The 22,279-nt window shown below is 36.2% G+C and overlaps 1 protein-coding gene across 1 annotated transcript; it reads right to left on the bottom strand.

The window, feature by feature from the left end:
• Window positions 1-16,146: 16,146 nt before the first annotated feature.
• LOC308695831 (receptor expression-enhancing protein 6) lies at window positions 16,147-22,075 on the bottom strand. Its single transcript, XM_081374059.1, has 5 exons — window positions 21,819-22,075; window positions 18,423-18,516; window positions 18,126-18,264; window positions 16,649-16,817; window positions 16,147-16,472 (listed from the first exon to the last, which is right to left on the bottom strand). Exons 1-5 carry the CDS (start codon window positions 21,934-21,936, stop codon window positions 16,438-16,440), a joined length of 555 nt encoding a protein of 184 aa, XP_081230185.1. The 5' UTR covers window positions 21,937-22,075; the 3' UTR covers window positions 16,147-16,437.
• Window positions 22,076-22,279: the final 204 nt, after the last annotated feature.

Raw genomic sequence — 22,279 nt, 5'->3', positions numbered from 1 at the left:
CTTGAGCTTTCAATTGAGCCGCTCGCTTTTTAGACCTAATAGAGAAAAAAAGAAACATGTAGATGATTGTGTATTGAATAGCCTCTGGGTGCTGAAACTTTTTGATGCCAAGGACCACCAAATATGATCCTCATCCTAAAAAACAAAAACAGCTATTTAATTAATATCTTAAGTGAATATGTTGAAAACCCTACAAATAAATTTCGTGATTTTTTTGTCCCGGGCCCCTAAAATCACATAAAATATGGCTGCATCCGAAATCGCATACTTCCCTATAGTAGACGGAAAACAGTATGTGACAAAATAAGTATGTCCGAATTCACAGTACTCAGTAAAAGAGTAAAAGTACCCGGATGACCAACTTCTTCTGGCGAGAATCTGAAGTGATATTTTCAATATATAGTATGTTCATACTATATAGAACGCATATATATAGAAAGTATGTTCTATATAGTATGAATGTGTGTAATATGAATGTAATCTGGACGTACAACATCAGTTGTGTCGCTTCACTGCCATTCATAAATCCTCTCCCGTGGCCTAGATAGTAAAGTGTCCATCGTATGCATACTTCAGGTTCAAGTCACTTTCGTCAGAGTAAGATGGTGATGTACGTTCTTTTTATTAAACCCCACAAAAATACAACAAGGTTTTTAAATCTATAGGTACAATTAAACAACTAAGTCATTCCTTAAAAAAATAATAAAATGTATGTAGAATTGAATAGATCATAAATCACCCAACATTTTGTCAGTTGTTTATATTTCTGACGATGAGTAACCAACCCCACTATGAAACCTCACTCCTAAAAATCATACATCATACTGTACACCACATTTATTCTGATAGGCTGTGAATGTACCACGTCACAGCGTGTTCAGCACTGTAAAAAATTATTTTCATGATTTGTTTTCACAACTTTGAATCTTTTGTCAAATCAACTTAGATAATTAATGTGGTTCAGATAACATAATATTTTGAGTTTCTATTTATTAAACCAATCTCTTTGTTGCATTAACTCATTTTTTTTATTCCAATGAACTCAAAATTTTAAGGCAACCAGGTAACTTACTTTTTTAAGTTAAACCAACAATAATTTTTTACAGTGCAGAAGAATTGCTAGTGACTGGAAACACATCAGGCGCATTTAGGACACACTGTGACCGTAGGTCCTATTTAAATCTATCATGCTTTAAACATTTAACATGATCATAATTTATTTACTGGGTATTTATCTTTACTTCAAGTTACAGGTTTGACACAACATTTAGGGATGTTTTGCATCTAGACAGGACTCAAATGGCTTTTCTGAAGAAAGAGACATGAGCTTTGTCATCCATCATGCTATGAAATCACAATGCAACTCATCATAATGTATCTGTGCTCTGCCCTTAGACACTCTCATGCTTTCACTGCAGTTTATAACAGTGCATTATTTATTGCCTTAGAGCCAAAACAATAATTCTAAACAGTTTTCTGCTCCTGAGCACACATCATTCAGATGGTGGCACTATCTATCTGTCTGAGTGCAAAACGGGTTTTAGATTTTTTTTTTATTAGCTTTTATATGTGCATTTTAATGTTCTCATGAATAATTTACCCAAGACACAGACCATATCCATCAGTGTCGAAGAACCACAAACATAGAACACACATCGAATCGAGTAAAGATTATGCAGAAGCAAGCAAGAACACAATTTCCAGGCTTTAAGTTTACACCGATTTTATCCTCAGTAATCAATACCTCAATTTCACACTAGCAGACGAGGTATACTGAGACAACTTCAATTAAACTATACCACACTTTTAGCAAGATTTCTGCTGGACTTCCATCAAAAAGTACGGATTAACCAGGAATGTGCATCAGACATACTATTCATATGAAACTGTCATGATATGTGGAAGACGTTATAGGATCAGAAATCTTGAGCTGATTATATAACATCTGTGGTGGAGGGATTCTTGTCCATTTACAGTTTCGCTGTGGCACTAATATCAGAACCTTGATGTGATTTTTCAAAGCTATAGACACAAAACTCACAACTGGTGATCAAAATGCAATTTTTTACAAAATAAAACACTTTTTTCAATTAAGTTAATTTGTTCATTGAACTAAGATCACCTGTTAAAATGACACGACATAACATCAAAATATAACCATTTCAAAATGCAATACTTTTCAAAATCACACACTACATCTGAGATGACTTTATATTCATTATGAAGATCTAACTGTGAACTGATCAAGATGATACTGCATTACTATTAATGCATAGTTTAATAGAAACTGAGAAACAATTTCGTGAATGTTTCAGGCTAACAAGATCCATTAATACCAATTACCATGAACCAATTGTAATACATTATCTATGGATGTAATATTTCCTCATTATTCTTTATCAGACACTTCCTATGGTCCCACATTTCCACACAATATTTTCATTTTTTGCATTATGATGAATTCTAAACAGTTGAGAGTGCCGTTCTGGTTTTGTAAAGTAATTTTACAACAGAAAAAGTGGGTTTTGTTTTTTAGAATTGTGTTTTATGAGTGACAAAATGTGTTTGTTGGGTGACAACCGTTGCAAGTGTTGTGGAAGAATGGCTTGATTTTAGACCTGTATAAAGTGTTTTGGTAGTTTTATTGCATTTTGAAAGTGAATCTTACCACACCAGTAACATCATGAAAAGGAAAGGGAGGCCAAGAAAACTGCTTAATTAGTCTATCACAACGTTTTTTACAGTTTTTCTCGGTCGCTTTGGTGCATTTCTCACATCACTATTTACATTTGCACAACAGTTAGTTCAACCTCCACAACATTTAGTCATTTGTGCACATCATAGTAGCAGTTTCTCATTCCTTCCAACAAATTGCAAATGCTTTTGGACATGCATCAATTGCTTTCATACAACTCTGCTGTTTTATCATTTGCTTATGTCATGTCAGTCAAAATTAACTATACTTGTGAATGCTGAATAGTCATTCCATATAAAACTAATAGTCCTCATTTCATTGCTTGAGTCATTACATACAAAAATGTTGAACTAGTTGTCAAAATCTGTCAAGCAAATGTTACACATTTAAAAAAAAAAAAAAAAAAATTCTGAAAATGTCTCCTAAATTGAACAATTTCTTTCAGGTGAACCTCAGCTTTCACTGATGATGAGGAATGTCTGGGTGTGTATGAATGATTACAGTACTATGTATGTTGTATGTTCAGTTCCAATATGTACTGCAATATTGTTCACAGTTGTGCACAGCTCTACCCAAAGGGAGTTTATGTTTGTTGTAAATAAGGGTGTATATTTTCTTTTGCACAATGCTGTGAACAAATTAGAATTGCAAAGAGCATATGCAGTAAAAATGTGAAACATACATATTCAGTGTCTTGTACTCAGTTACCTCACTAAATACAGTAATGTGTAACTTTACTGTATTTTTCAAATGGCTGTGCAAATAGTATATAGTGCTGTCTTGAGCATTTTAAGGTCACCAAGATCTGACTTTTTTGCATTGGAAAACATTTACAGAGTAAACTGTCATAATGAAAACATGACAAAGCCATTTGACTATCTTGTTCATAAAAAATGGTGTCAGGACTTTTCATCTTGAGGACACTGACACTTTCATTGACATGAATACTTGCTTTTGAGGAATGAGCTATCCATTTTAAGTGACACACTTTAAGGTTATCAACTAGGTTTTAATTGTTTTGAAAACTGCATTAACTGTTGTGCAAATGTAATAGTGATGTGAGAAATGCACCAAAGCGACTGAGAAAAACTGTAACAAGACAGGTTAGTGCACACAATTCTTCATATTTTCATCCAGCATTAGGACACCAGGCTACTTACAGTCAGGGCTTAAATGCAGCAAACATGCTTGGCAGGGTGCAGCAATCCCAACAGCAGTCAAGCTCTCATCTGAGAGAAGCCCTGGTGCCTCTCCCCCTCTCTAACACCCTGTGTGCTGTCAAATCAATGAGCAGAGGACAGTGAGCCTTTGATCAATGCTAGTGTCTGCGGATTTCAGACCTCTGACAGGCTGGTGCCCCCCTCTCGCCCCTCTTAAGGTGTCACGCTTGTTTCTGCGCTGTGAATGATGTCAGTCTCACTCGGAGTGCTGTGTTATCTATTCTAAGTCCTTCGCGGAAGGACCGGAGAGCCGCCGAGCTTATTAATGCCGTTACAGCGCCTCGCTATTCAGCCAAACTCTAATATAAATTAAGTTTGGCACGAGGAGAGATTATAATGCATGTGCCTCATTCAAGGTATCCCAAGCACTCTCGCAGCAATGTGCTGATGCCACCGGATTTGGGAATGACCTTGCTTTTACTGAAGTGAATTGTGGAATATATCACTCAGACATTAGGATTCGAAAGGTAATGTTTGCTGAATAGCACACGGGCATCATGCCACATACCCTTAAACAATCACAGTAAATGGAAGTGTGGGCTCAGTATGCTGGCGGTTCCACACAGTGACGTGCATAGAAAACAGAGCTGGAAACAATATATACAGACAAATTACTCTGTTACTCAAATTACTCTAGAAATTACTTTCTGATTTTATTGTGAATCATTGGTGCATGTTATTCCAAAGAAAGGTTCTTCACAGTCTTGAAGCAAAATGTATTAACTTGCTGTTCTTTTGAATGACTTTCCCTTTCTGCTGTTATCACATACTAGATATCTAAATGTTATAGGCGCTAGTTTACAGTTTTTCTCAGTCGCTTTGGTGCATTTCTCATAACACTATTTACATTTGCACAACAGTTAATGCAGTTCTCAAAACAATTAGTGCAAACTGCAAAACCTAGTTGATAACCTGCAAAAGCGTGTCACTTGCTCAAAATGGATAGCCCATTCCTCAAAAGCAAGTATTTATGTCAATGAAAGTGTCAGTGTCATCAAAATGAAAAGTCCTGACACCATCGTTTATGAACAAGATAGTCAAATGGCTTAGTCATGTTTTCATTATGACAGTTTACTCTGTGAATGTTTTCCAATGATAAAAGTCAGATCTTGGTGACACTACCTGAAAATGCTCAATACAGCACTAAATACTATTTGCACAGCCATTTGAAAAGATACAGTAAAGTTAAACATTACTGTATTTATGAGGTAACTGAGTACAAGACACTGAATATGTATGTTTCACATTTTTACTGCATATGCTCTTTGCAATTCTAATTTGTTCACAGCATTGTGCAAAAGAAAAAATACACCATTATTTACAACAAACATAAACTCCCTTTGGGTAGAGCTGTGCACAACTGTGAACAATATTGCAGAACATATTGGAACTGAACATACAACATACATAGGACTGTAATCATTCATGCACATCCAGACGTTCCTCTCTGTCTGGTCACATAATTTACAGTAATCTACATCACAGCGAATATCATCTCTTGCTCAATTGCAAATTGTTCAATTTAGGAGACTTTTTCAGGATTTTTTTTTTTTTTTAAATTACAGATTTTGACAACTAGTTCAAAATTTTTGTATGTAATGACTCAAGCAACGAAATGAGGACTATTAGTTTTATATGGAATGACTATTCAGCATTTACAAGTATAGTTAATTTTGACTGACATGACATAAGCAAATGATAATGTTATAAAACAGCAGAGAGTTGTATGAAAGCAATTGATGCATGTCCAAAAGCATTTGCAATTTGTTGGAAGGAATGAGAAACTGCTACTATGATGTGCACAAATGACTAAATGTTGTGGAGGTTGAACTAACTGTTGTGCAAATGTAAATAGTGATGTGAGAAATGCACCAAAGCGACTGAGAAAAACTGTAATAAACTCACATTTGGTCTGGGCAAGCTGGTAAACATGGACTCATTACTAACACCAGCATCTTTCTTAAAAATATAGTTTTTATTTGTTTATTTATTCTTTAAGCATATTTAAAATCATGTTCTTCCACTTCTAAATATGTCACATTATGTGAACCGGAGTTATGCGGACTGAGAATGCCTGAATTTTAATTAAATTTGAAGCAAGTGGTAATTTTTAATTAAATTTCTAAAATTTTGAGAAAAAACTAGCTAGCAATCTTACATTACATTTTAAATTACAATCTTACTAATCAACCACTGAATATTTCCCAGTAAACAATTTAAAGAATGTTAAGAATGTTTCGAAAAATTTACTAATATAATTGAAATTAATACAACTGTAGGTAGACAGACAGACAGACAGACAGACAGACAGATATACTGATAGATAGACAGACAGACAGATATATATATATATATATAGAGAGAGAGAGAGAGAGAGAGAGAGAGAGAGAGAGAGAGAGAGAGAGAGAGAGAGAGAGAGAGAGATAGATAGATAGATAGATAGATAGATAGATAGATAGATAGATAGATAGATAGATAGATAGATAGATAGATAGATAGATAGATAGATAGATAGATAGATAGATAGATAGATAGATAGATAGATAACTGGATTCCACGAGATGCCCATCAAGCCAAGTCCATTAGCCAAATTCTGCTCTAATCTGAGTGAGAAGCTTTGCCGCATAATATACTGTAAAGAGCTGCTTTCTCTTTATCAGTCAAACCAGGCTTTCCCTCTGGCAGTTTCTATTGCATATCTGCATGAATACCTATTTTCTATCGAAGAAAAAAGGATTTTCGATTCAGAATTGACTCTCATTCTGTGGGAATCAGATATGCCTCACTTTACTGCATCCTAAAGATACTAACAGGAGATGGAGAGGCATATGCATGCACACATTACTGTTCACATGTTCACTGGGCTGAGAAGAGAACCACGGGCAGAGTCTGAGACCAACTGATCTCTCAGTACTCTGGGAAATCAAACTTGGGTAAAAGTGTTTGTTACTGCACGCACAGACAAAAACAGAACGATTTTTCTGATTAGGAAACAGAAAAATAGCCAAGGTTCCATGAAATACATGATTTAGTATTATGTCATTATCTTTTTCTTGTGGCGGAAATAAAAGCTAAGCATGCTTTTTGCAACTGTGATCAAAACTACAATTTCTAAACAATGACCAAGTCAATCAAGGAGGAAAAACAGATAAATGAGTTTCTTTTGGTTGTTGTTCAGATATAAAATTCAGATGCATTGCAATAATGAAGAAATTCATTGTAGAAAACTGAAGAAAAATAATTATGTGATAAATCACCCAAAAGTGAACATTCTGTTCTCATTCATTCTCCTCTTGTTGTAATACTTTTCATTCATCCAAACCTGTAAGACTGTTTCTTTCTTTCAGAATATACCTTTGAGTTCCACAGAAGAAAGAAAGTCATACAGGTTTGAAACAACATAGATTTTCACTTTTGTATGATATATCCCTTTAAAATGTATGGGTCTTTATGCCACATGTGTGTGTTTGTGTATTACACGGTGTTTATAGTATAGTAGCTAAAAATTCGGACTCTTTGGGGAAGCAGGGTTACAGCCTAAAAATACCCCATACACCATCTGCCATTTCTCTGCGCCAAATGTTGCTGGATTAGCCCAGTCTTACTCATTCGGCTGTGCAGGGGCATGAGAAAATGCTGTCTTGATATAAAACAGTGTTGTAAATAAATACTGGCCAGACTAAATCTAACTCTCGCCTTGCAGAAATCAGTAGAGCCTATCAGATTCTATTAAACAAACTAGCAACACTTGCATTCAATGCAAAAACATTTCCAATTATGTCTAAATCATTGATGCATATCCTGACAGCAAAATTAACTTAAAAAAAAATGCAAGATTCCAAAACCCATCGGGATAGTGGACTTAAACATTAAAATTCTGTCATCATTTAAAACAAAAATGTATCCACTCTTTTTGTTCATACAATGAAAGCCAATGGAGTTTAAAATAGTGGACAAAAAAAAATTATTCCACAGAAGAAAAAAGTCATACAGTTTGAAATGAAAAGAGGATGATTAAATTAAATGGTGACAGAAATTAAATTTTGGGGTGAACAACCTTTAAATACATCTTTACAATAACACTAAAGGACATTAATGCAATAAAAAACAGTGCTGCACAAGACGGCAAAGAGAGCAAAACATTTTTTAAAGTAACAATATAGAGTTAACAATATGCCTGACACCATATTGTAACACTAACCTCATGAACTCCGAACAAATGGCTATACGTAACTGCTTCATCTGACTGGCTAATCACTCTGATACATTTTACCTTAGTGTTCTGCAGTTTTACTGTGTCCCTGCCAGCATTGCAAGAAACATCTCTCTTGCTCTTGTCGATCAGTCCGTCAAACAGATTGCTCCTCTGTGGACTGGGCTTAGAGGCTAATCATTGCGCTTTACCTCGTCTGTCCTGCTGGATGTGCTTCCAGTGACCCAATTCAAAGGATTTAAAACTGCCAGCATGCATCCACGCCACAAAGCAAAGCTCCTGTGAGGCCGCAGCTGAGGGACAGAGTGCATGAAGGTCTGATATATTAACTATGAGATCATGCAAGATCACCGTAAACTGCAGTTTATACTGAGATATTAAGATGTGGCTTTGAGAAGCTTTGTGTTTCATCTCATGGCCTACGCACTGCCAAACTTGCATCTTAAAACCTTAATACTGATGCTCAACTATTACAAGACCTTAGGGTGTGGAGCTAAATCAAATGTATGGATTGTCCTCCACAAATAAACTCGATTGATTTATGGCTGCCTGAGAACTTGAACATGCATTTGGCCTAAGGCTGGTCCAGGAGCTTAGTACCTTTTTCTCCATTAGCTGCTACACCCCAAATTAACTATTAATGGCATTGCATCTCTTTTTCTCGGCTAAACTGGTGAGGTTAAGTGGGTGGTAAGCTGTATGGGTTTAGATACTTAATCAGTTAATCTCAAATAAGCATGCTTATTAAATTCATCATGAGCATTTCATTATTTTGAGGGATAATTGCAGCCTTTATGAAACAGTCACATGGTTTGTTCTCTTCCCTTTGAGCTACATCGGTCTTCCAGGTAAACTTGTAATATTTAAAGGGAAAAAAGTGAACACAGATTTAGATTTTTTTTTTCACTAGAAACAAACCTTGTTGTACTATTTTAATTGAATACTGTGAAGCTGCTTTGATACAATCTGTATTGTGAAAAGCGCTACAAATATACTTGACTTGACTTGACTTGACTTGATGTATCATGATACAATATTTGCAGATACCTCAAAACAAACATGCCATGATACCATTACGATTCAATTCGATTCAGGGGCCAGCGATCAAAATATCGATATCTGTCACTATAGATTTCTGAGAGAGAAGAACAGGCCTGGTAAACCCACCAGGATAACACTTGACCCCCCTCAATTCAGAAATACTTTAAGGTGCACTCAGTAAGGCTGTGTAATGGTTGATATTGAGAGGACAGCCATAGTGGACAAGACATTATCGAGTGCACTTATTCAATCCCAAAATGCACCTCAGTAAAGAGTGCACAGCCAAATATAATCAGCTAGCTGCTGAAGAATACCCAAGCACTATAAGCATTGTGCCAAATTAATTCCTGCTTCTCGCAGACTCGCACCACTTCCGTTGAACTCAGTCTCCACATTTTCATTCCCTCATTCAGTGGACTATATTAGTTGAGTAATGTATGAAATCATGAATGAGGGAATAGGACATTTGCAAACTTTCCTGAGCACTTCCCCTCTGGAGAATCCCCACCGCCATTTTGAAGTGCGTTCAACTTCGTCAAGTGGACGTTTATTTGGACAGACCCTCGACCCCTCGATTTGCCAATAGGAGCGAGTCTACAAAACATACACTTCAGAGAGATCCATAGACCACAATGCACCATGATTGTGATGTCACAGCAGTTTGCGCTTAATTTACCCCCACTCCACATAAATCTAGTGTCTGATATTGGCGTTATTTTGACATGTAACCGCATTTAATACTTCTTGTAGCTATACCATTAAGGTGACTGTTTTTTAAGAGTTAAAGTTTATTGTATAGTTATTTTCGCTTGTGTATTTTTTTATATTTAATATTTAATTTAAATATATTCATATTTAATATTTGTTTATATTATTTTTTTTAACAGCCCAAATGTACCTACAGGCCTATAGAATGGTGCATAAAACAAATTCATAAGGAAACAAACTGCAGCTCCATAGCGGATTCCAAGTGATCAAGGGCTGACAGGGTGTTTCATTTAAACACACTGCAAAGGTTCCACCAGTATTGGGCACTCATGCAACGAAAGCAATGACGTACATCCAAGTGAACGAGACGGAGGGAAGTTAGCGAGGGAAGGGCATAAAAATTTGGACTTAAACGCAGCCATTCTAAGCAATTATTTGCCTCTTATTCATCCCAAAAGTAGCAGTTTTGGACTTCAGAGTGTCATCTATATACACACGGATACATGACGTTTCTGATGCTTTGCACCTTTTGTTTTATTCTTTTTTTTCATATTTTTGTTTCATTCTACTGACTATGATCATAAATGTAGGCCTTTTATTTATTTAGTTTATTTTAGTAATTTTGTCAATTGCATGACATGACTGGTCATGTGATGTCAACATGTCGGCATCCACAAGGGGCAACCCCTTCTGTGTGGAACATAACAGTTTTTTCTAGAAATCAGATGTGGCTGAGTCATCTCATGTAATTGTACATCATTTTAATTACATTTCTCTAATGTACAGCTCATTTAGGCTAAGTAGGCTATGTGCAAAACTTTTTAATTAGCAAAACATTACTATGGTGTTCCTTTCAATCCCATTAAACCATTGGCCAGATGAGGTGAAGAGGTCTCAAAAGCATTTAAACACTACTATTAGGCTACTACTTCTGTTACTTATAAAAGCATACTATAGAAAAGTGTTTTGACTTTATTCGTTAAGCACATTAAAGCATCCTATTATTGCCTCTGCATGGTGCAATAGCCTACTAAAAACTGATGCACTTCTGCGAATTAGTCTCCATATAAATTGCTGCATTAGATTCCATTATGAGCGCAGCCTGCATCATGTTCCGCAACAAGACTGCCATAAGAGTCATGCATTGGCTGTATACGATGATATATTATTATACTAATGCATTATGCACCCAATACGACGTCAGCAAAGCGCGGGTCCTCTTTCTCAATGTTCACGTTGCACAACCAAATCTTTAGCCCGTTTTGTCACTAAATTATCCATGTAATTCCATTAATAAAAGGCATTTCAATTATGCAGAGTGACATGAATATACAATGAATATGCATAGTCTATCCTATGTTTCCCACTAAATGGATGACTGATCCCGTGCATGTGCTGGTTAACTGTTTGTCGCACACACACCTACATTTATCAAATATTGAAAATGTATATGCTGCTACATATGCACAAGCACAAGCGCGTGCAAATGGAAATCTCCACGGTATAGTATAGGCTACGCATGTATATGTTATTTATATCATCACGGAGCCGGTTGTTGGACACAGGAGTAAACTAAGAGTTCAGCATCACCATATCATACGCAGCCCGTTTCATTCATAAAGAAGAGACTCTCCATAGCACTCGTGGTGCGGTCATTCACATGTCTTCATTGACAGATAGCTATATGTTGGCAAAACGCGTTTTGTTCAGAAGCATATTCCATTCTTAACAATTTTCGTTTTAATTACTATTATTGTCAAAGAAAAAAAAGCCATGATTACAGTTATTGTCATTGCCGCTAACACATGATGTCCATCCAAAACAGAAAATGCTGCAAGTATTCAGCAGTCAAAGTCTAACTGAAATCTCTGTATAGGCTACTGCTTGTCCGGGTTGCTTATGCTGTGCAATAAAGAAAAGAGGGGGAAAAAGACACAATATACCAAAGGCGCTAAATAAATTAATTGATTTCATACGTCGGCGCGCGATTCGACTCACCTACCTGAACTTAACGTAGCCTATCCCGCGTGACTGATCTTTGACTGACAGCACAGATGAATGGCAGACTACGCTAATAAGGTACTAAAGCATTTTAGACTAATAATGAAGACGCGATAGAGTCCAATCTCAACGGCAGTCCTCTCTCTCGCTCGCTCGCTCGCTCTCCCTCTCTCTGTATCGCACTCACTCACACACACACACACACACACACACACACACACACACTCCTCCTCAGAATCACAATGGCTTCAGATAGAAGGTGGGAGATTTTTATCATATTGCCTACAGGAGGTGGACAAATTGTAGCTCCTAACAGTATAGTGCAGTTTCTCAATTTACCGAATTATAATGAATCCATTCAGTAGGCCTATAATATAATAGGCCTATATGAAATTATTTTAAATATAAAGCACTGAAACTTAATATAAATGTAAGTTTCATATTAGGCTATATAAAAAAAACAATAAAAATAAATAAAAATAAATTTTACAAAATCCACTAATATAACAAAGACAATATAATATAGTCTCTCTCTCTCTCTCTCTCGCTCTCTCTCTCTCTCTCTCTCTCTCTCTATATATATATATATATATACATACATACATACATACATTTAAATACATTAAAAAGCTAAATGTAAATACTTTTGGGGGAAACATTTAAATCAACATTTAAAAATAAATTTAAAGAAAAAGTTAAATTAATTGAAACACTTAAAATACATTTAAAAAATAGTAAAATGTATTTTTTAATAAATTATAAATTAAATAGGTAAATACGAGGAGGGTGCACATATCACTATAAAATAAAAAACATACTTGACAAAGCATGGGGTTTCTTTGAAAGTTTAAAGCTCCCTCAAAGGTGTACTTAAAGGATTTCTCAAGTGCTTTTAAAAGCATGCCTATGTTCTCCATGAGGGTTCAGCCAGCATGGCAATATGAGGAAACACCAAATGGTGCCTCAAGCACTTTCTCATTGTTACAGTGTTTTGTGCACCATCTCACTAAGCCTGGAGGTGCTTTGGCTGTGCCTGTGGCTAACAAGGCAGACAGAAAAGTGTGTAGCTGTCTCTGTCACAGTGTCTGAATCTTTTTGTTGAATCTTAGCGGGTAATGGCGCAGAGTCCCTTGAGGCAATTCAGTTTTCTTTGTCTGGCAACCAAGGTCTGGGAAGGGTGGTCCATTTTAATCTCAGCTTTATATAATAACCCTTCACAAGGCACATTCTCATAAAAGTAACTGACAGAATATTGTGTAAAAGTCTGTATAATTAACAGGTATCAAACAGCACAATTACAGTATCAAACAAAGGCAAGGTATAAGTCAAGAACTTAAGCACTAAATGTGTATATAAACTGGAGTTCATTAAACAGGCAGAATCTTTTTGTGTGGAGAGATGGAGGCGGTATCAAATATAATCGCGAAAGACAGGCTGAGCTGTGCATGATAATAGCTTGCAGGAAGCAGGAGGCCAGGCCGCAAACAGCGTGTGGATATTAGTCACCTCATAACGATGTCTGATATTCAATATTCTCCACTCCTTTTATTTCTTTCCCTTGCAAATGAAAAGAAATTAAATTGTAAAAACCCATGTCAAATACTAAGCAACAACCAAACTGAAAATTAGGTTAGGGTGATTTAAGTGATCTGTTTTTTTTTTTTTTTTTAAGACATTTACATTTATTTTCAATGATCTTTTTTTTTCCAATGGGTAAAGATAATTATGTATTTGTGTTTCTCTCTACAAATGCAGTATAATGTTATTAAAGTGCCTGATTAATTGTTGGTTTGTCTTGTCGGATTACATCAGACATCACATTAAATCAGTGGTGCTGTTTGTCTCCCTCTTCCTGTAAGAATCAGTACTACATGGCCCAAAAAAAACGCTCGATGTGAGGCTATATTCAGAAAGAGAGTAAATGCAAAAGTAGACATTATTGTCAATACTAATAAATATATTCTCTTTCCATTTATTTCAGACAAATTGCATACAATCTTGTGTAAATTTATTTACCAATTGCATAGCAGTGCGCATCCAGGCAGTGCTCTAGATAAAAGTAGTAGGCCTATTCATAGACATATTTGGAGACAATTGTCCCCTTCTTAAGCCATAAAAGTGCTTAGTATTAGTATTAATAAGTATTAGTGCTTAAACAGAATGATCATGGGTCAATACAACCAGATCTCAGTGAAAATACAGTTTGCTTAGTGTACTCGCATGCACTGAGACCGCTGTCTCTATGCCATTCACATTGTCCTCTTGCAATACAAAGGTAACCTGAGAATGCTGTTCCGCTTTTAACATGATTAAACAATCAGACAGGGATTCACACACCCTTGTTTACTTCTTGCTCGGATTCCCGTGGTATACTTGAATTCCCACTTGCACTACAACTGTTGCCTTCCCTGAACAAATATTACAGTGACATTGCCCAATTAAACAACATCGCACACACTCTGTTATGGCAGATAGGCCTACTTGACCTCACACTCTACACTTGCACCGTTAATATGAAAGTGCACATATTATTTGCATTTTATTTTATATATTAAATATTACATATATATAGGCTATAAAATGTGTGTACATGTAGATCTTCATGCTTGTGCATTCTATTAAATAGGCTACTAGTGTAATGGCAAAACAGACTCATTGTAGCCTACAGTAAGATATAATAATCTCCCAGCTAGTTATCTCAAGCTAAATACTGAATCTATGTAATTTGGTTATCACATACAGTATATATATATACTATATATGTACTTTCTTATGTAGCATGAGCAGTATTTCAAACACTGCAAATGTTACTATATGCTGCTTTTAAAGGGAAGGGTGCACAGACTTGTTTAATCAATTAGAACATATCAAATAACCACTCCAATTACACTTTAACAATATAAACATCAACACCAAAGTTTGTTGTTTCACTTAATCAGATCCTTAAATTACTTAAATTATTTCAAGATTGTAGACAATTAAGGCTTCACAAATGACAAAGTAAATTCTTATTGACATTGACAATAATTGACAGCCCTGACAGTGCTGGATGCAGTAAAAAGAGCAAAAGTACATAATTATGATTACTACTTCCAATATCTCCTGTTATAAAGAATGACTCATGAAGCAATGGCCTGTTTTCGTCCACTGATACTTGCAGCTTGAGGAGGTATAATTAGTCTTCAAGTTCAGCATACTGTAAAAATGGCTTCATATTTCTCTGTCCACTATGGGGAAAAAAACGATTAATATAACAGCTTTGTTGCATAACATCTTAATAGCCAATAGGAAATATTATACTGTGTTTCCTAATCCCCATGTATAACGTTTTAATACCCTATAACTCTTTAATAGTGCACTACTAAAATAGAGTTATTCTTGGCAAGGGTAAAACTGGAGATACTGTATGTCCAAGCTGCCGTACTTGTTTATGGAGTTCATTGTTTAGGTCTCATTTTCTGACCTCAAACCCACAATACAAGTATGAATTACTCTAGCAGCAATCTACAAAAATCAACCCCTGACCACTGTAGTGACGTCTCAAACTCTCATGACATCATCTTGGATTGTTCCCCCGTCAATCTGCATGATGAACCAAACCGGGGCTGCATCCAAAATCACATTCTTCCCTACTATATATAGTAGCCGAAAAACAGTATGTCACAAAAGTAAGTCCAAATTCACATTAAGAGTAGGCAAAAAACACCCGGATGACCTACTTCTTCCGCCGAGATTCTGAAGAGTGCATAGTATACGATGGACACTTTACTATCCCATGAGGCCACTGGAGAGGATTTGTGAATGACAGTGACGCGACGCAACCGATGCTGGTAGGTCACATGATAAGGGCAACATGACGAATGTAGTCCAGATTACATTAATACTATATAGAACATACTTTTTTAGCAGTCAAACTTATTCAAAATAAGTACCTACTCAAGAAAGTATGCGATTTCAGGTGAGCCGTCAAACTGCCCAGGGAGTGCAGAAAGTAGGGGACCCAGGGTGAGATGTACACTCCTAGAGGCCACAACTTCAAAAGTCTGATGCATGGAATTTGTCAAATTTAGTTATCATCCACGTGACCCCCAGAGGTAGACAACATAGCAAATACACCATATATCATGTTGGTCAGGCTTGAAACTAATACACTGAAAAAGACAAAATTATGAAGACAAGCCTATTTACATTTTCCTGAGACAAAACAGAAGCAACTTAAAGTTCAACTTTAAGTAATATTTGGTGAAAATAAATGAAGACTACAAATATAAATTTGGAGAACATGGTTTATGGTTAGGCATAGCTCTTTCCAGTTTTATTTATTAAAAGACAGTGACTAAATAATGTATAGGATGAACACAAAATAGTATCCCAAGAATGTTTGTGGACCATTTGAGAAATTTAAGAACTTTTAAGGGCCATCTTGAGATGATTGCGCTGCCTGGCTCAGATGCAGTAAAGATGAATCATTTCAGTGGGTTTAAGTGACTAAATAAATGAAAAAAAAATGTAAACACAGGGCTCCTGGTAAAATTATTCTTCATATCCCCACCTTCAAATCACTTATTCTTATCACTGTTCAGCAATGTCAAGCCTGTTGGAAAAAGGCAGAGGAAAACAAACCTAAAATTGGACCATATAGATTGCGGACAATGCCCAAATATTGATTAGCTTACACCAATGCAAAAGTGAACGAATTACATAAGACACAAGCAGTAATTTAATAACAGACTGAATATGGATTTGTGAGGACTGAGAGTTATTGTTTACCTTCCTTTGCCACACTCTCTGCTGCACTCTTGGCCTTGCCACTCAAATCGCTGACAACGTTGTCAAATGCTGCTTCATGCTTGAGGAAGAAAGGTCTCACCACACGTGTGTATATGATCTGAGAGCCATTCCATGAGAACGGAGCCATGCACCACAGCAGAAACAGGCACTGAAATATGAAAAATGCAATCCTTTTATTTCTCTTCATAAAGAAATTAATACTTTATTCCTCAAGGATGCATACAGCTGTGACAGTCAAGACATTTATAATGTTCAGAAAGATTTCGATTTCAAATGCTGTTCTTTTGAACCGTTTTAAAACATTTATCAAAATAAATGTTACTTGAGCACCAAATCAGTATATTAGAATGATTTCTGAAGGACACCGAAGACTGGAGTATGAAAACTCTCCAGAGACTGATGCTGAAAATTCAGCTTTGCCATCACAGGAATAAATTACATTTTAAAATAGAAAACAATTACTGTAAATTGTAATATTTCACATCACTATTCTTACTGTATTTAGCTACCGTGAGGGATTTCCTTCAGAAATCTTAGCAACCCCAAACTACAATGCTCTAAAATGTGGTACCATTTGAACATCAGGTTAAAGAAAACAACTGAGTTTTAAAGTAATAACTGAATATTCCTTGTGGTTTACATCAACACAGCTGGTTATTGACAATTTAGTGCTTGACAAAACTCAGCAACCTCAAACTAATCAATACATTGATTTATCATCTAACCTGTAACACTTTACACTAAGGTATCATTTGTTAACATTACTTTATGTATGAACTAAAACAAACTAACAATTAAAAATATATTTTACAACATTTATTAACCTATGTTAATGTTAGTTAATAAAAATGTCCATTTTCATTTTAGTTCATAGTGCATTAAATAATATTAACAGATACAACTTTAGGTCTTAAATGTATTAGTAAATGCTGAGATTAACATTAACTAATATTAGTAAATTCAGTATGAGTATTGTTGAATGTTAGTTAAATGTTAACTTATGCAGTTAACCTAATGTTAACAAATGAAACCTTACTAGTACTCTTATAAAGTGTTACCATCTCACCACATCCACATCAAACTGTCCAAATTCATTAGACAGATCATGCCATAGTGAACATCTCATTAAAAATGACTTTTAATTAGGAATTAAAAATTGGAAAAAGTTATCCATATCATGTAAGACCTCAGTTCAACTTAGTCAGCTGCCATTCATTTGTATAAATTGGCTATAAAGCACTCAGTCAAATTTAGAACAAGGATCAAAATTGAAATGAGGCTGTTGGTCAAGTTGGCAGATAGTCAGGCATGCTAAATATACACGATGCAAAACCTCTCAGCATGACCTACATACCAATACATTTACAGTTCTCATACAGCAACCTAAAACAGATCTCCAACAAGCAAATACAATCAAAGCATAAATGAAATATGTTTTGATACTGAAACACCATACCTTCCCAGCATAGTAAAAAGGAAACCAGAAGAGGAAGATATCAGAGAAAAATTCAGCCACGCTAAAGAGTCCATAAACCACCCAGTATGTTAGCCATTTGGTGTCGTCATCTTTATTGTTACTCTCGATGGCTTTGATGCTGTATGAGGAACAGAATGAAAACAGGCCAATTCAGAGTGGGTTGCTCTCATTATTGTGCTGTGGAAACATGCATATGTGTGTGTGTGTGTGTGTGTATCAAAAATCTTCACCAATAAGCATACTACATTTGTGAAATTTGATGTCACGTATACTTACGAGACATACGCTGGGTATACGAAACCAATCAAGTTGCAGAGGAGAGAGGCCCCATATCCAAATATCAAATAGAGTCCCACAATAGACACGGCACCTGCAGAACAAACAGAGACACATGATCACTGCCATTATTCAAATGAAGAACGGCATTTAGGAGCACTGATGACTCTGCATTTTGTCTCATTGTTGACACCTAACAGGATAGAACAAGAACAAACAAAGGCTGCTCAAACACATTGTTTATATCCTCCTGAGACCCAAGCATAGACTTGTTTCCTCTGTGGAGGACATTATATTTTAGCGAATATCTCAGATCATACATGTCACAGTATTAAGTCTGAATGTCCTGTAGAGACATTGCCCCAAGAACACATTAATATGCAAATTAGATGCAATGTAGATACATTGCATAGAATGGGACTACCCATTTATGGCCATTTTACCCATGAAGTCAAATAGTATATCAATTCACTGTGTTATATCTTTCATAACAGTTGAAAATCATCTTTATACAAAGTTTGGTTAAAAATAGCCTGAGACCTAAAAATTTGATTATTGTGTATTGCCTATACGTGATCATGCAATTTCTTTTCTTAATAAATTATCCCTGGTGTCCTCTACGGTCGTGGCATAAAATATGAATAAAATATATTTTCTCAAAAAAAAAAAAAAAAAAACTCAATTTGTTTCTAATGCTCCAATGTAATGTAAAGCTCACACAAAATCTTGTTCTCAGGAGGATGTGAATGTAAGAGATGTTGTCCCCAATCAGGCTATGTAGTCACTGCAATTCAGCAGTGACACTTGAAGACTTGTTTAAAAATAACCCTAGGGAGTGGCTATTGGAAAAAGAAATTAGACCCAGAGATGTCTTACAAGAAACAGCCACATCACACGATTAGAAGGACATTTCAGGTAACCAGTCAATGCATTTGAACCACTGGACCCATTAACGCATCTGATAATGGCACTTTACAGATCATCTGCTTGATGTTTCGCATGCGATTAAAACAAAGAGAAGTAACTGGTAAACCGATGTAAATGCACCAGGGAAATGAAAGATAACCCTCAGGGGAAAGCTGTGTGTGCAGCATCTGTTCTTGCCACACAAGCACACACACACTCTTGTACATCTATCTTTGTGAGGACATTCATTGACACAATGCAATCTCTAGCTCCTTACCCTAACCCTATAACATAAGTGCATAACCCAAACCCTTACCCTAAACCTGGCTATAATTATAACCTTATCCCTAAACCAAGTCTTGACCCTCAAACAGGCCTTTAAAGGGGTCTCAGAAAGTGAGGACGTATAGCTTCGCAGGTCTAAACTCAAACCGGGCATCACAAAGATATCTGTACAAATGTACACACACAGTAGAGTAATGTTTGATTCGTGAATGAATCATTCTCTTGATTCGAATTTCTTTAATTAACCCAGGGGTCGGCAACCCGCGGCTCTAGAGCCGCATGCGGCTCTTAAGCGCCGCCCTAGTGGCTCCCTGGAGCTTTTTTAAAAAATATGAAAATGGAAAAAATATTTCTTGTTTTAATATAATTTCGGTAGGAGGAAAAACATGACAAACATTCTTAACCCTTTCGCACGTACGATCACATCGGTCGGTGTGATTAGAACGGTCAGTGCATGACGTGATCAACTGCTAAATTCAAATGTAATCTCGCGCGTTGGCTGGCGCTGAGCCAGAGACAGGCGCGCTCGGCTCAGAGCTGTCATATATCACAACTTTTCAGTGTTTTCAACCACATAATGTTTATTTTAGGTTTCAGACATATAAATACAAAAAAAAATACATTTAGAGTTTGTAAAATACACACTGATGTTAAAGGAAGAGGCAATAATAATCCTTTTCCATTATAATTAGACACGTTTTATTCATATCAGATACACATTGTGTAAGTAACTTTAAAGTTTACTCTATTCTTCTTCCAGTTCACCAGCCACTTACTTTTATGTATTTCGGGAGAAGTGGATGAATTCACATGTTGTAAATCCAACAGATCCGATTCTCTGAACTGCGTCTGCGGCACAAACTAAGATGGCGGCGCCCATCGCGCATACAGCTCAACTAACGCGATCGTTATAAAGGTGTTTAAACAACAAAACACTTCCAATTGCATATATTTGACAATCGGAATATCAGATATTTCATGCCATATCTAACAAATTTGTGAATATTTTGAATAAAAAAGGAAAAATGACAAAAGCAGATCATCATTCATTCAGCTCTGTTGCTGCTGCGGTGTGTCACGTGACACGCAATGACGCGTCACCATGGAAACCATAAAGTGACACATTCTAAATAACGGTCGCCTTGAAAAACTCACGGGTCAGTCAGAACATTTTAAACTTACGTGTGAAAGGGTTAAAGTTTTTCAACGTTGTAAACATAATACACGAATAAATAAATCGAAACATAATACATTAAAATTATAATGGAAGTTAAACAAAGCACGATCGTACAGCAGAGTAGTCACGTGGTGCGTCATTCTCTCCAGGATGCGCTGCAGGGAAAATAAACATAATCATGAACGCTCACTATGTATTTGTAGCCTACTTATCATTTTGATACTAGGGGGCTAATAACGCTAATATAGACACTTGCAGCATGTGTTGCCTTCATTATAAGGCTTATAAGGCTTTTAATTTTTTGCGGCTCCATACAGATTTTTTTTTTTTTTTTTTTTTTTGTCCAATATGGCTCTTTCAACATTTTGGGTTGCCGACCCCTGAATTAACCGATTCTCAAATTCGGTCTGAAGCCACAGCATAGTCTGAAGTGAACTATTATTTAACGAAACTGAATCGGTTCAATCGAGTCAACAACTGTCCATTGATATATTTATAATAAATAAAATTATATAAAACGGTAATAAACAACAGTGTGTGCTACAAATGGATTTAATTGTACTGAGAATGTAATACCATGCCATGATGTCTGGAACCGCGTAATGACAATCAGAGCGTAAAAGAACCTCTGAATCGTGTGTGTGTGTGTGTGTGTGTGTGTGTGTGTGTGTGTGTGTACTCGGAATTCCATATTCAGCAGACCCATTGTAGTGTAGGCTAAGTTAGCCTACAGACGGTATGACTCCCAAGCCCTTTGCACCATTTTGCAACATTCAACAAAGGCTTGACATATGGGTCACAGTAACTTAAGTTAGACCTACTTGTTAAAAGAATGAACACATACTTGTGTAAAGAAAATCAATTTTCGACGACGGTCATGGATACAAAGGACTTTAAACTCACGGAAGTCCATCATAGTCTGACAGCTGATATAGCCAAAGCTTGAATAGCCTATAATGTAAGGCTTACTATCCCTGACTAAATAATTAAAACTGCTTCCAAACGAAGGATTAAAACCAGTCACGTACCTGTTGCAATGTACTGTTTCTGAACTCCAGTTTTTTGCTCTAAAACAGATAGAAAATCCGTTACTACGTTCTTCTGCTTAAAAAACGCTTCGTAACGTTCTGTAATAGTGTTTAACATTTTGTCCCTCCTTATTTATAGTAGTACAGCAGACCGTGACCAGGACCAGAATTGTAAACAGTTTTCCAAGCTAAGCAAACTAACTTGGGGAAAGTGTGTCCCTCAGTCTCAGCAGCAGCACGGGACTGACTGGCTCGTTACAGGCGGGCGCTGAGCACAAACTATATGAACCAATCGAATCTAATAAAAATATATGATTCCACCTCCCTCACAGGTGATTACGATTCTGCTGAATGCTGACTAGCTGCGCCTTTTACTGAGAGCAAGGTCGCATTGAAAGGAGGCGTGTTGGAGAGCAATGAAAGTATGGCTTTGTTTCAGAAGAATAAAATGTTCTCTTTTA

The sequence above is a fragment of the Scardinius erythrophthalmus genome, assembly GCF_964197995.2.
Source record: "Scardinius erythrophthalmus genome assembly, chromosome: 9".
NCBI lineage: Eukaryota > Metazoa > Chordata > Actinopteri > Cypriniformes > Leuciscidae > Scardinius > Scardinius erythrophthalmus.
Note: the sequence above shows the minus strand (reverse complement) of the source record. Positions and strands in the feature narration are given on the sequence as shown.

What these genes read in the sequence shown, in the direction of transcription:
- LOC308695831 (XM_081374059.1), bottom strand. Translation starts at nt 21,936, where the DNA reads ATGTTAAACACTATTACAGAACGTTACGAAGCGTTTTTTAAGCAGAAG. An exon ending in CTTTTTACTATGCTGGGAAG is followed by an intron (nt 16,818 to 18,125) that starts GTATGGTGTTTC and finishes TTCATATTTCAG; the next exon opens with TGCCTGTTTCTGCTGTGGTG. An exon ending in AGAGAGTGTGGCAAAGGAAG is followed by an intron (nt 16,473 to 16,648) that starts GTAAACAATAAC and finishes TTTTTCCAACAG; the next exon opens with GCTTGACATTGCTGAACAGT.